The 14,484-nt window shown below is 52.9% G+C and overlaps 5 protein-coding genes across 5 annotated transcripts; 3 read left to right on the top strand and 2 right to left on the bottom strand.

Moving 5' to 3' along the window:
* Positions 1 to 321: 321 nt before the first annotated feature.
* TRV_07384 (uncharacterized protein) lies at positions 322 to 1,214 on the bottom strand (the record flags this gene model as incomplete). Its single annotated transcript, XM_003018578.1, has 5 exons — positions 322 to 443; positions 479 to 628; positions 723 to 892; positions 919 to 1,093; positions 1,124 to 1,214. The coding sequence occupies 5 exons, from the start codon at positions 1,212 to 1,214 to the stop codon at positions 322 to 324; spliced, it is 708 nt and encodes a 235-aa protein (XP_003018624.1).
* A 339-nt stretch (positions 1,215 to 1,553) lies between these two features.
* Positions 1,554 to 5,237, top strand: TRV_07383 (C6 finger domain protein, putative; the record flags this gene model as incomplete). Its single annotated transcript, XM_003018577.1, has 4 exons — positions 1,554 to 1,680; positions 1,754 to 2,461; positions 2,597 to 3,842; positions 3,935 to 5,237. 4 exons carry the CDS (start codon positions 1,554 to 1,556, stop codon positions 5,235 to 5,237), a joined length of 3,384 nt encoding a protein of 1,127 aa, XP_003018623.1.
* A 423-nt stretch (positions 5,238 to 5,660) lies between these two features.
* Positions 5,661 to 8,295, bottom strand: TRV_07382 (uncharacterized protein; the record flags this gene model as incomplete). Its single annotated transcript, XM_003018576.1, has 4 exons — positions 5,661 to 6,460; positions 6,559 to 7,731; positions 7,880 to 8,069; positions 8,137 to 8,295. 4 exons carry the CDS (start codon positions 8,293 to 8,295, stop codon positions 5,661 to 5,663), a joined length of 2,322 nt encoding a protein of 773 aa, XP_003018622.1.
* A 1,766-nt stretch (positions 8,296 to 10,061) lies between these two features.
* TRV_07381 (uncharacterized protein) lies at positions 10,062 to 11,183 on the top strand (the record flags this gene model as incomplete). Its single annotated transcript, XM_003018575.1, has 3 exons — positions 10,062 to 10,547; positions 10,625 to 11,086; positions 11,154 to 11,183. 3 exons carry the CDS (start codon positions 10,062 to 10,064, stop codon positions 11,181 to 11,183), a joined length of 978 nt encoding a protein of 325 aa, XP_003018621.1.
* A 1,106-nt stretch (positions 11,184 to 12,289) lies between these two features.
* Positions 12,290 to 14,262, top strand: TRV_07380 (uncharacterized protein; the record flags this gene model as incomplete). The annotated part of the gene is made up of 2 exons (XM_003018574.1): positions 12,290 to 12,497; positions 12,533 to 14,262. 2 exons carry the CDS (start codon positions 12,290 to 12,292, stop codon positions 14,260 to 14,262), a joined length of 1,938 nt encoding a protein of 645 aa, XP_003018620.1.
* Between the last annotated feature and the right edge of the window lie 222 nt (positions 14,263 to 14,484).

The raw sequence follows: 14,484 nt of genomic DNA, 5'->3' as shown, positions 1-14,484 counted from the left end.
TGCAGGCAGACGGGCAGAGAGGCTATATGCAGGCCTGCTCCTGGTGGTGATAGCAGGCGCTGATATAGAGACGCCGGCCAGGGTCAACCGCCGTGACGGTCGAGTTTGATATATCCTTCAACCACCCACACACTATATACGGATTACTCTCTCTCTCTCTCTCTTTAACTCAATCTCCACGAAGAATTGAAAAAAAAGGGCAGAAGAAGAAAAGAAAAGAAAAAAAGGTTCAAAGGCTGGTTATGTTTTTTTTTTTTCCTTTTCTTTTCTTTTCTTCCCCAACTTTCGATATCTCCTCTCTGTCACCCCCCTGGATGAGGGTTAGTGGCCGGTGAAGCCTTGCCCTGCCTTGCCTCTCCTCTCTGCCTCTGCCTCTGTCTCTGTATCTGTCTCTTGGTCCATGCAGGTCAAGGCAAGGTCTGCGTCTTCGTCTTCGTCTGCTTCTTCAGGTTTTGCCTTCTCGCGTGCTCTGTCATACCCTCTCTTTGCTTCTTCCCCTTATCGACTCTCCGGCATCCCCAGAACAGGGGGTCCCTCTCTGGCTCTTTTGCAGACTTATTCTTCTTCCTCTTCCTCTTCCTCTTGTTGACTTCTTCGTTGCTTTTTCCCTTTCTGTCTCTCTCTCTCACTGTGGTTTTCGCCTCTCCCCCGTTGGGCCCCTTTTCTCGGTTCAAGGCCGACCCAGAGCGATGGCAGCAAGAAGTCTACAGAGATAACCCTACCTTTTAACTTAGGTACAGCGGCAAGACGAAGAAGCAGAAGCAGAAGAAGAAAAAAATCCTTGTCCGGGGCGGATCTTCCCCCCCATGGGAAGCCCACGTTGAAGGCATATCGTCTGCGTGCAGCTCCATCTCCAGCATCCATCTCGACCGCTGCCCAGCCAGTGACAGGCCTGCTAATTCAGCGAGCTAGCCTTGCCTCCGCTGCCTCTGCTTCTTTGCTTCTTCCTCGCCGTCGTCTTTTATGGTTTTTGCTCTATATTTGCTTCTTCCTGTCTTTTCTCTTTCTTCCCTGCCCGGGCGTTTCATGGGCCTTCTTCCACTGCCCTCTCTGCCCTCTTCTCCCCTCTCTCCTCTGTCTCCTCTGTCTCCTCCTACTTTGACTTATCCTTTTTAACACTCGCTGGCTAGCCTGCCAAGATAGGCCCTTTCTTTGCTTTTCTTTTCTTTTGCTCCCTGCGATGGTCTATCAAGCTTGTTCGTTGGTGATAGCATCTTAACTTACTACCGGCTGCTATATATATATACATATATATATATATCTCCCTGCCTTTCCCTCCCCCGCCGGCCGGTGCCCTATATACATCTATCTATGCTGTCGTCTCTCCGTTGTTGATACCTCCCAGGCCCTCTTTGCGTCGCCATGACTGTTTCTGTCTTGCTATAACTAGCCCGGTGTCTCTGCATTCTCCAGCGTTCTTCTCATCCGACCTGCATCTGCTGCCGTCCTCTGCTCCTGGCCATACACACACCACACCACAAAAACCCTCCCCCCGTACATACTCAACCCGCACCCACATACACCTTATATATACACGCATACATACAGACGACATGGACATGGACCAGGCCTGTCTCAAGGGAATGGACAGCCCGCCGCAGTCGGCAGAGGAAAAGTCCTCCAAGGACGCCGCTCAGAAGGCCAAGGGGCCTCGCAAACGGACAAAGACCGGTTGTCTCAGTGAGTCTAGCTTTATATATATATATATATATATTCAATGTTTTTATATCTTACATCTACTGACAGCTGCTAGCCTGCCGCAAGAGACGCATCAAGTGCGGCGAAGAGAAGCCCCGGTGCAACAATTGCATCAAATCCAAGCGAGAGTGCGAGGGCTACGGCCAGCGAGTCGTCTTCAGACATCCCGTCGGCCCCATCCCCCATCTCGGGCCTATCCGCCAGATCCAGGGCATGGGAGGCATGCCCGGCATGCCCATCATGGCCGGCGCCTTCGGCCATTCCATGCAGCAGCACATTGAGGCCGCCTCTGCCTCCCGGCCCGCCCTGCTGCCCATCGCTCCTCGCCCGTCCTATCACCACGCTCACCCGGACGACCTGTCCCGGCATCATCAGGCCTATTCGTCTGCTGCAGACCCCTATGCTGCCTCGACGCAGCATCATTCCGCCATCAACCCGGACCAGCCGCCGTATACCTGGGACTCGGTCTCGTACAGTGACGGCTCGTACATACCGACTTCCTCCGCCGCCGCTGCCGTCTCTACTGCAGCGGCCGGCTCGGCTCAGCACTACGTCACGTCTACCTCCTCCTCCTCCGCCAGCTATCCGCCCTCCGAAGCCCCCTATCCGCATCAGGAGTATGCATACGAGGACACCACTGCCTGGGAAGACGCAGCCCAGCTGCAGCCCTATGAAGCAGCGGCGGTATATCAGGCCCAGCTCTCACTCCAAGTATGCTCTCCCCTATCCTCCCCTCCTTTTCCTTTATTTTCATTCTCTTCGAGTGCATAGAAGACCAACTAAGCTAACAGGATAGGGATTCAATCCTCCTTCGTCGATAGTCTCGCCAACACCCGAATGTATGGGCACATACCGATTCATAGTAATGTAGCACTGACTAAAAGGTTTCTACGTCCAGATGTTCGGCATGATCATGTTTCTACTACTACTTCTACTTCTACTTCTACTTCTATTACTACTACTTACACTGCTGCTGCTGCTTGCTCTGCTTCTTCTGCTACACTGGTGCCCAAGTTGGAGTCAAAGGAGGCCCTTCTGTTTCCCCCTGCCCCTGATGCTAATGATGCCCCCAATCAATGCCGCCAGCAGCATAGCCTGGTGATGCATGATGTTGGAGAAGAGAGTGATGACTATTTTGATGTCGAGTCAGACGAGGAGCTGGAAGATCAGTTTTCTGCTCCCTCTGCTGCCACTACTACTGCTGCTGCTGCTGCTGCTACAGCTGCTGGTACTGCCTGCTATGCAGTGCCAGGCAAAGGCAGCCTCTACTACCCTTCCTCTGCTCTCGCAGTATCTAATCCGCCCTTTGCGAGTTATATGAATTATGATAATTTATTGGCCACATACCGCCCGTCTCCCTTAACTTCGCCCCTTATCGACCCTGAGGTCGCCAAACTGTTCTCCCACTTCATAGGCTCCATCGGGACCATCATATCCATCTTCGAGCGCAAGCACAGTATCGCCCCTTTGCTCAGCTTCTCTCTCCTGCCGACCGAGCAGCAGAGCCTGTTCACCTATACCCTGCCGACCCTGGCGCTCGAGAACCACGGCCTGCTGCACTCCATCCTGGCCCTGAGCAGCGTTCACCTCGCCTACACCACCGGTCAGTCCTCGACGGCCGCATTCAGACACTACCACTTTGCCCTGCGGCGCATCAGCAAGGCCGTCGGCCTGCCGCACAGGAGGAAGCAGATCCCGACTCTCGCAGCGACCTTGCTGCTCGGCTTCTTCGAAGTCCTCGCCGCCGAGCACTCGAAGTGGTGCAGCCATGTCGCGGGAGCATCGCAGCTGATCCGGGAGATCGACTTTGCCAGCATGACCAGACGCATTCGAGCGATGAGAGCGCGGGCGAGGAAGCAGAAATCCGTGGCCGGCGAGAGGTCGTGGACTCGCGCGGGCGATTTCAGGCTGGACACGTTCTTCGAGAACGACATCTATGCGCCGATCGAGCGGGAGATCGACGTCGATCTCGTCAGTGCGATCATGGGCAGAGACGCCGACTATGATGCGCTGCCCGCTGAGCCCGCAGTTGATCAGCCGCTCACGGCGAAGGATATCGAGGATCACCGCATCCGGACGGACCTCTACTGGCACTATTGCAAGCAGGATCTCTTCCAGAGCCTCATCAGCGGCAACCCCTTACTGTAAGCCTCCCCCCCCTTATTCCACTGTTCTATTCCATTCTCTTCCAGTGTTCTATTCCAGGTCGATGTCCCAATCTAACGAACGGCTGCAGGCTCCCGTACGAGAAATGGGCACAGACTCCTCCTCGCTCGGCCGTTGGCAGGATTCAGACAGCCTACGGGACGATGGACCATCTGCTGCTGCTGCTCGCTCGCATCTCAGCCTTTGGCGTCAGGGACAGGAAGCGCAAACTCAAGGCCATGGAGAAAAACGGGGGGGAATGGCGTCCGCCTCCCAGCATGTTCCCTCCTCCTGCCACTGCCCCTGACGGCCCGCCGTCCAGGCCCAAGCCAGCATCAGCACCACCGCCAGCACCGCCGCCAGCAGGACCACCAGGGCCGGCATCAGGAGCCAGAGGACAGGCAGCAAATCAGGGCAAGAGCCCGCCCATGTACGGGATGCTGCCAGCGGGCCCCGTCAAGCTTTTCTCGGGATTCGCAGCTGCGCCGGGCGCTGGGCCGACACAGCAGACAGCGGCGTCTCCCAGCACCGCCAGCAGCAGCGACGAGACTGATCTAGACATCCGCACGGCGCAAGCAGAGGCCGAGTGGCAAGACATCCTCGCTGCCTGCGAGCGTTTTGAACAGGCCATGGGTCCGGCCTTTGCTCCGTTGCCCCCGGACGGCGCACCTCTGATCACAAGCCCGTTTGGCCCTGCATTGCAGTACCGCACCCACATCATTGGCTGCATCTGGGGGCTCTACTATATGGGCCGTATTATCCTCCATCGCTTCCACCCTTCCATGCCTCCCGCTGCCACCATGGCCGCCGTCGTGGCCGCCCCGACGACAGCCCAGTATGCGCAAAACATCGGTCGTGTGGCTGCCGGGATCCCCTACGACCACCGCCTCAGCAGCACCAGCAGCGCCAGCAGCTATGCGCATCCTTCTTCTTCTTCTTTTTCATCTTCTTGCCCGCCTGCGGGTGCCAGCTCGAATCTAAACGTTACCATCGCCGGGGTGCTGCACGAGCTCACCGTCTGTCTCTTCTTCGCGGCCGTGCAGTACGTCGATCCAGCGCAGCGAGCCTGGACGGTGGCGATGCTACGTGACATATCGATTATCACCGGCAGCAAGTCCCCGATCGCCATTGCCCGGGGCTGCGAGACCTCCTGGATCAAGGCTGCTGAGGCCGGTCGAGGCCCGCCGCACCAGCGCATGGTCTTTGACTTTGACCCCAGCGACGTGTGCAGTCGTGAGGGCGTTGTTCCAGACCACGGCGACGATAGACGCTGGACCGCTGTCCATCGTGGCAGCTCGATTTCATGGGCCATGGGCTTGCTGTCGATTGACGGTGACTATGCCGTGGCTGAGGATAGGCACAACAGGGGCAGCCCGTCGACTTCTACTACGTGACACAGGCCGATCATGACGACAAGGTGATGATACGTTTTTCTTTTTTGATGTACGGAGTACACTGCAGGAGTATTCCTTTCCTGGCACTCTTCACTCTTGTCTTATTCTCTTATCTTCTTCTTTTTTTTTTTTATGTGTTTAACATGTATAATATGACGATGATGATCATGACGATGTTATTCAAGCCTGGAATGATAGTGTCTGCTTTCTTATAACACTTTTCCGTAGCACCATGTAGCTTGTCTGTTCTATAGATATGGGGAAAACATTTGAAAAACGTCAATTTCCCTATAAACATCAACATAGCATGTCATTGACCGTAACTGCGTTTACTTAGTTCATTTCCGAGTACAACATAATCATGAATCTCACTGCACTTGGGGGCCTGCGTTTGGCCTTTTGTTTTTTTTCCCCCTTCCCCCCTTAGATGAGATATCCAATTGCACCATCAAGATTACCGTTTGCTGCGTCGAGGGCCTGTATCGCTTCGTCCCGCGTGAATCCTAGATCAGTTATTTTGGCAATCGAGTCAGCTGGCCAGCGCGAGGCTCGCTGCTGGGGAGCATTAGCAGTAGCAGCAGCAGGAGTGGCAGCGGCAGGAGTAGCGGCAGGAGTAGCAGCAGGAGTGGCAGCAGGACCAGGACGAGGAGCAGGAGAAAGGCCAGGAGACGGGCCAGTAGGCGGTGGACGATGTAAAGAAGTTGGTAGTGCAGGTCTCGGAAAGGCAGCCGTCCCGCCAGCCGCAGCCGGATGCTGTACGGCACCAGTCCTGCCTCCGATAATAGCTCCGTCCGAGCCCCTGACCATTGGCTCGTCTTCAAACTCGTCTTGGTGCTTGGGTATATCGGCTTCATGGAGGAACGGCACCGTCTCATCCCGGATCTTAAGCACCCCCTCTTTCAGGTCTATACAAGCTTGGTGGCGTTTAAGCATGTCTAGGCCAAGAAGGAGATCAATATGCTTCCCATCCATCACCGTGAAGGAACAAGGGAGAAACATGTCCCCGATTTTGATCTCGGCGCAGTGGACACGCCCCAGAATGTCAGCGGTGCCTACACCCTTTGCAATACCGCCATATCGTCGGTCGATTAATCGCATGATATTGCAGGCAGAGGCGCATGCAGGTGACATGATGGTGACCTGGGCACCGGAGTCAACGAATGCCTTCACTTTATGGCCGTTCACCTCCACAGGGATGTACAGCATAGTTACCCGTCCAAATGCTACCCCCCACCGAAGTTAGCATGTCACATAAATATGGCCAAGTTAAATCTATCCCCCGAGTATAATAAATCAACCATTATAAATCATAAAGACGTACCTTCAGGAGTATGCTCCATGGCCGTATGTAGGTTCTCCGTAACAGCATTCTGACGAATAATCTCCTCGATCTCCCGCTGTGCATCGAGGTTGAACGGGTCTGCGTTCAGCATGGCTATTCTGGCCTCCTTTGCAGCCTCGACCCGCGCCTCAGCGCGTCGATGAGACATCATTATCTCTCGAAACCGCCGCGGGTCATCCACGGCAGACGCCAGCTGCGGGTTCTGCTGTCTGACTGCTGCCAGGACCCGTGGATCACCCAACATGTGCAGCCTTATTGTCTCTGGGTCCGGTATCGTCGGCTGCCCCCCGCGTGAAGAGTCCCCTTGCTGTGATGCAGCTCCAGCTCCAGCACCCGAGGGGTTACCCTGGCCTGGTCCGGAGGCCGGAGTTGGTACTCGTATATGCATACCCAGCATGTCGCCTTCGCTTATGCCCAGCTGTCCCAACGGCTTCGACTCGTCTGCCAACGGTCGGTTGTTGTGGAAGAGATGCTGCGACTGAGGGGGGATCTGGATTTCACTCTGTATGACGGCCTTGAGGTCCGCCAGCGTCATGTCCTCGCCGACATCGAGAGTGACAATATCCGAGCTGACGGCCACGTTCGACGCGACAACAGAGACCGTGATGCGCCTGTCGACTCGCTGGTTAGTATGTGGGAAACCCTTGCCAGGCTGGAAGCCACTTACATCTTGCACCAGGTCACGGTAGACGGAGTAGGAGTGAGTGAGTGAGTGTGTGTCTGGAGTGTCTGTCCGGGGGATCTTCCGTATCTTGGTCTCTTGTATATGCTGTGCAGTACCTGGCGGAAGCTCCCTCGGTCGTGGTTGAAGAGGACGAAGAGGATGAAGCGTTATGAAGAGAGAAGCCGAGGTTGGATGTTGAAGTTGACGTTGACGTTGACGCTGAAGGCTTTCTTCCAGGCGCCAAAGGCAGATGACGCAGGCGGCTCTTTTTCCGCGACGACAACGACACCAACTTTCAGCAAAACTCCAGCAGCAAGCAACAACAGCAGCAGCAGCAGCAACTACAACAGCAGCTTGAGCAGCAGCTTGAGCAGGGGCTTGGAGACTGGCGATTCTCAGCTGCGTCCGTCTGGCTGAAGAGCTAGCTGGCAGGTATCTGAGGATGTGATGCGGAGGAGGGCACAAGACAGCGGAAGCAGCGCCTGCAGCTAGTTAAGCAAAAGAACCCGGCGTTATAGCAGGAAGAAAGAAGCCTCTGGCCCTCGAGCAGAAGGGACGGACGGGAGTTTTCTTATACTACTTGCTCTGGAGAGCTCGCTGCCTACGATCAAGCTAACTCTATCGACCAGGTCGGACAAAGGAGACGAAGAAGCAACGGGAAGGGAAGAGAAGCAGACAGCAGGCCGTGAATTAGTAACAGTTCGCGCCCATCCATGCAGTCTGATTCATATTGATTGCCTCCTGCGTCTGCGTGCGAATGCAAGGCCGCCTTTTCTCCTCGACTTTTGCTGCCATCCTCAGATACAAACGGAGGCGGGTGTGGGTTCTATTGGCCGAGGAGGGTGAAACTCGAGAAGCATGCACCCGTTGCTCGTTGCCCTGGATGGGAACACAGCAGCAGAGCAGGCCGTTGCAACAGTCCTGCCCGTCATCCCATTCCATCCCCATCCCGGGATGGTGAACAAACGATTCTCGCGGCCTGCTCTGCTCCTTTCCTTTTTTTCTCCCTTGCTTTGCCCTTTTCGTGCAGCAGGCGGCCCGAGATGCTGCATGTCAACAGGATACGATGCGCCTCCCGTCCTGTATTCGCTCACTCAGGCGGAAGACGCAGGGATGGACTGCGTTTGTCGACCGCAGCTGAGTTGTATATGTCTCACCATTCATGCTATTTGCCGTAGCACTATTCACCAGACGGCGACGCGAGGGGACGAGAAGGGACGGATATCGAAACCTCCTCCCCCCCCCCCCCCGCCGCCGACCATCCCCGTCATGGCTGCATGGTATCACGGCGGGCACTTCCAATAATACCAAAAACTACCTTTCCCACCATGACAGAAAGGGTCAAGATCTAGAGGACGAAGGAAGAGGGGAGCGGACACTACTGGCATCCCTTGTTACTCGCTACCCAGGCTGTTATCAGGCTTCCCTGTACATAGCGGTTGGCGCCTTTTCACCAACCCCGATCACAGCAGGGAGCGGTCTCTCGAGGGCCCAGATACATATCTGCAGGGGGAGAGAAGTGTGATGCTCCACGAAGCCGTGGATCTGCTTAGTTGGACTTTGAACTTACACTAGCTGGATTACTCTTGACTAGTTGCTAGTTGTCTCCAAAGATAGCCAGCACCAGCGGCTCTCGCACAGTGGCTTCTCCGGGCTACTTCCGTTTGCTCAGTTGGTTTTGATATCTTCCCCGGCTTGCAAGAGATTTGAGCTAACGCCGCTTTGCCGCCCACCTTGTTGGCCAAGCGGGTTTCTGTGGCATCTGGTCGGGGACATAGCATGATACTGAGGCAGTCAGCACTCCGTAGAAGTAGGCATAGGTGTACTTCCGTAGACAGCGGCCGCAGAGTATCTACTCCATGAACGTTATAACTAGACCATGTCTATCAGCCGGACTAGACTCATGGACATCTACCTGGAGGATACCTCGTCCTCCGGCGGTCTCCTGCGGTATCCCAAGGTATCTCCCATGTACCGGCGCCAAGGGTAGCGAATTCTATATTTTTTTTGTCTTCCGCAGCAGTGAAAAATTAGTTACGACTCCGGCCGTCCTCAGGACTTCTCGACTTTCGCTCGACTTTCAACCTCCCGTCCTTCCCCCTTGCCAGGCGCATAGACAAATAACCGAAGCAGCACCATCTGCCCTCCTGCCGACAGCCAGCGGCCCCGTCCTCTGCCCTCGAGACGCTCTTCCTCTCAGCCCTATCCCAAGTTTTCCCGCAGTTAGGCTCGGTGCCTCCAGACGCCACAGCTTCGCCAACCCAGCAGATCACCCCTCCACGCCCTTTTTGCCAGCTCGACGTCCAGGGCAGTCCCGCGGAAGATAATAACAACATTACAAAAGGTAGAATCTCCATGCGCTGCGCTGCTGTCTGGAAGCCGGCTGTTTGTTTGCTCGTTGCGTTCGGTCATTGCAATTTACCTGCCTACCTGTGCGCGCATGGGCGAGCGACCCCCCACGGCTTGCCACTTTACACTGTAGATGAAGAGGAAGAGGAATAAAGAGATAATACCGTCTTAGCTTGTGATGCTCGTTCTGTTGTCGCTTTCTGCTGCTGCTTCTTCGTTGCTTTTGCTTCCTTCTTGCTTGCTTAGCCTTGTACAATCTACACTTCCGAATTAAGCGCCGTCCTGCTATTCGCTCTGTTATTTTCTGTCCCAGAAGCCATGCTAACCGCCTTTAAAAGGGACCAGTATCCGCATATCCGCAGCTTGTAACGAGAAGGGAACAGTTGCCGTGGAACCCTGAAGATAACTAGCTGACACTATCATCTCTTCCCTGCGCCGGAGACCCGCTTGCTGGCTGCCTTGAACCACCATGGCTGAAGGCACATCCATATCCGCGACCCCGGCCGACGAAACACACGAGACAAACCCCCCTGCTTTCCACGCCATTCGTCTGAATGACGTCTCAGGCCTTGCAGGTCGGCCTACGCCTATGCCACGGAAACTCTTCCTTAAGCGGCGATCCGAGCTCTTCAACGGGACTGGCGCTAATAGGCTATCGGGAGGTGAGGGGGAAGAGGATGATGACGATGACGACGATGACGACGAGGATGATGATGTTGAAGATATATACCCTAATGGCAGTTCCACCTACGGCACCGACGAGGATGATTTCGTAGCTGTTAACCATTCGGATGCCTCGGATCATCCTTGGTATATGCGGTCCCGGGTACCAGCAAGAAACTCTGAGCTAGCTAAACTCCACCCATATGTGCAGCTGCTCTCCGTCTCGGACCTTGACGACTGTGAAAAGGTCGAACTGGCGTTCCCTGAGTCTGAAAGGTGTTCAAGGGAAAACGTATGACCCTACCCCCCCTGTGTCCCCTGCCACCTTTTCCCTCGAAACATGTTACTAATTAATGAATCCATTCTTAGTTGACTTACCGCCTCTCGAAATGCCCTGAGCTCTCTCTTGGAATCTTCTCCATCCCACCGGCTACTGCAGACAATGAGAAACCAAGGCCCGTGGTCATTGCTCACCTTCTTGCAACGAGAACAACATCGCCTGTGATTACAAATGCGACAATGGGGGTTCCTAAGGACTGGAGAACTAAAAAGTCTACTCTACCAAGCCCGGGCGAAGAGGAGCCTGTCGGTCACCAAGACCAGGGATCTACCATAGCCATCCACTCCCTCGCCGTCCTCCCTGAACACCAGGACAAGGGTCTCGGCAAAATGCTGATAAAGTCCTATATCCAACGCATCCAGGATGCGAAAATTGCTGATCGACTTGTTCTGCTTTCCCATGATCATCTTATTCCGTTTTACACTGGTCTTGGATTTGAGAACGTTGGGCGCAGCAAATGCACTTTTGGTGGCGGGGGCTGGAACGACATGGTATGTGTAGCCCCCTATTCTCTCATCGCTGTCAATCTACTTCAGTTACTGACTTTTATTTAAACAGGTCCTTGATCTCAGCAAGGCTCCCAACTAAGCTTTACAACCGCTGTTTTCCATTCTTGCCTTTTCTATTATTTTGCTGATGGGGGTTTCTGATTTGAGATGGGGGAAACATTGCTCATTCTTGCATCTGGATGGCTTTTGCAATTATTTGGGTGGTCGGTCGGGGTGGTGTGCATGCATCATTATCTATACCTAAACGTGGAGACGGGTGTCCCTAGTGGTGGTTGGAAAAGCAATGCTACGTGTTATGAGATATTATGAACACGCTGCAGACATGAGGGGAGAAAAAGGATGAAACTGTATTATAGCAACAGCAATAATATCACTGTGCAAATACACCGGGGCGCCCTGTAGATTCAACGCTCGTCTTGAGTGTCACCAACCCTTGGACTCTCCAAAGAGCAACAGCCACCTCCCAGGGTTTAGTATGATATTTGGCCACTCACCTCTATGCATGGCCAATAGCTGGATTGTCTCCTCTACTGCGGCCTTCGTAGCCTCCAACAAGCTATTTTGAGGATGTTCAATACTGTTCAATTTGTTGTTGTCGCCATATAAAAAAGGGGAAGTCGTTGGGCTGGCCAATAGGAAGCGGCGATGGAAAGAGACTGCCCGATTATATAATATCACGGAATAAAGATATTCTTTTTCCCGAAAAAATCACGTGAATGGCTAAACTTGCCGATCGAAACTGCCAAGGATGTCGGGAAAAACTTCCGTTTGTGGCTGCAAAAAACCTCCCAAAAAAAAAAAAAAATTAAAAAGTTTCCCACCTTCTGATAAAGACGGGAAATTTTGATTTCAAGAGGAAGAAACAAGAGATTCATCTCGAGCTTCGACCCTGAGATCAAATCACAGAGGGACGATATCTCGAGCTCACCATGAAGACCACTTGGAAGGATGTAAGTAGATTATCTGGTTCATTTCTCTTGTTTCGCACGTCACAGCGTTGATTGATTTTGTCTGCGTGGGAGAAAACGGTATCTAACTGTGCGTTGCCAAACAGATCCAACCGGTGCCCACGCATCAGGAGTTCCTTGATATTGTCCTGAGTCGAACTCAGAGACGGTTGCCAACGCAGATTCGTGCTGGATTCAAAATTAGTCGTATCAGAGGTAGGCTCTTGGATCTATATATATGAAGTGGTTGGTGACCAAGTCGGTTAACGTTACGACAGCATTCTACACGCGAAAGGTCAAATTCACCTCTGAGACTTTCTGTGAGAAGTTTTCGGCAATTCTCGATGGATTCCCAAGGTTGCAGGATGTTCATCCATTCCGTATGATTTTCCCTTCCCTCAAAATAGCTATATTTGGCCCTCGTCAGATGAGTGTTTTCATTGGAAGTGTGCGCTAACCAATCTTTTTCTCCCTGGTCTAGATAAGGATCTTTTAAACACACTGTATGATGCCGACCATTTCAGAATTGCGCTTGGCCAACTGTCGACTGCCAAACGCCTTGTTGAGACCGTTGCCCGAGATCACGTACGCCTGCTTAAATATGCACAGTCTCTTTTCCAGTGTAAACAGCTGAAAAGAGCCGCTCTTGGTCGTATGGCGACTATCTGCAAGCGACTGAAAGACCCACTACTCTATCTCGAACAAGTTCGTCAGCATCTCGGTCGTCTTCCAGCCATCGATCCTAACACCCGAACTCTCCTTATCTGCGGATATCCAAATGTCGGCAAATCCAGTTTCTTGAGAAGTGTTACCAAGGCAGATGTAGACGTTCAGCCATACGCTTTCACTACCAAGAGCTTGTTCGTTGGACATTTCGATTACAAATATCTTCGTTTCCAGGCCATCGACACCCCGGGAATCCTTGATCATCCTCTTGAAGAAATGAACACTATCGAAATGCAGTCGATTACAGCAATTGCGCACTTGAGATCTGCCATTTTGTACTTCATGGATCTTTCAGAACAGTGCGGATACTCGGTTGTCGACCAGATTAAGCTGTTCAACAGCATCAAGCCTCTTTTCTCGAATAAGCTTGTTTTCATCGTCATCAATAAGATTGATGTTATGCGTCCTGAAGATCTTGATCCAGAGACCCAGGAACAGCTACAGGCTCTTCTGAAGTCATCCGGTGTGGAGATGTTGCAACTTTCATGCGCCACAACGGAGGGAGTCACTGCTGTGAAAAACGCAGCTTGCGACAGACTTATTGCGGAACGAGTTGCTCAGAAGTTGAACACTGGCGCAAACAGCTCAGGGACTCCCACAGGACGCTTGGGTGATGTTTTGGCTCGTATTCATGTCGCCCAGCCCATTGGTGGTGTTCGCGAGACCTTCATCCCTGAAGCTGTCAAGAACCTCAAGAAATACGATAAAAATGATCCAAACAGACGCAAACTCGCAAGAGACATTGAGGAAGAAAATGGAGGTGCTGGTGTTTATAGCTTCGATATGAAGGAAAGCTACCTTCTCGCTAACGATGAGTGGAAACATGACAAGATGCCTGAATTATGGGAAGGAAAGAATATTTATGATTTTGTTGATCCCGACATTGAAGAAAAATTGGCACAGTTAGAAGAGGAGGAAGAGAAACTAGAGGCAGAGGGATACTATGACTCCGACGAGTCCGTGGAAGATGCCGACGAGGCTGAAATTCGCATGAAAGCGGACCTGATCAGGGAGAAGCGAGCGTTGATTATGAATGAGTCAAAGTTGAGGAAGTCTCTGAAAAACCGCGCACTCATCCCACGAAGCTCGCGGAGCAAGAAACTATCGGATATGGAGAAGCATCTTGACTCAATTGGATACGATGCAACCGCTTCCTCCGCCCGTGCCAAAGCCCAACCAGAATCCCGTGGCCGCACTGCGACCAGAGATGAACCCGATGCCATGGACCTTGATACCCCAGAGACACAGCACGATGCGCTCCGACGCGCTGTTAGCCGTGCACGAAGCCAAGCAGCTACCAACCGCCGTGTGGATGGTGTTACTAGCTTGACAAGCAGGTCTAATGCGGAGAAACTCATGAAGCTCGGCCAAAAGCAAATGAACCGTATGGCCAGACAGGGTGAAGCTGACAGACATACTCCTGCTTCTCTACCCAAGCACTTGGTATTTGTTCTTTCTCGTTTCTATTACTTTAAACATCTCTAACTCTTTCTCTTCTTTAGTTTACTGGCAAGCGTTCTATTGGCAAGACTCAACGACGTTAAAGAAATTCAAGTTGATGCTATTTCTTTCCAGGCTCCATATCTTCATTATCTAATGCCTTGTTTTCCAATGACGAGATGACAGTCCTTGTTTTGCTTTCTTTTTAAATTCGGAAGAACCCCTGGAGTTAGAGTTAGCGGCGTTAGGTGGCTGTGATTTCCTTCC

This window comes from Trichophyton verrucosum (genome assembly GCF_000151505.1).
Source record: "Trichophyton verrucosum HKI 0517 chromosome Unknown contig01000_1.f1.exp, whole genome shotgun sequence".
Taxonomy (NCBI): domain Eukaryota; kingdom Fungi; phylum Ascomycota; class Eurotiomycetes; order Onygenales; family Arthrodermataceae; genus Trichophyton; species Trichophyton verrucosum.
This window is presented reverse-complemented; position numbering and strand designations above follow the sequence as displayed.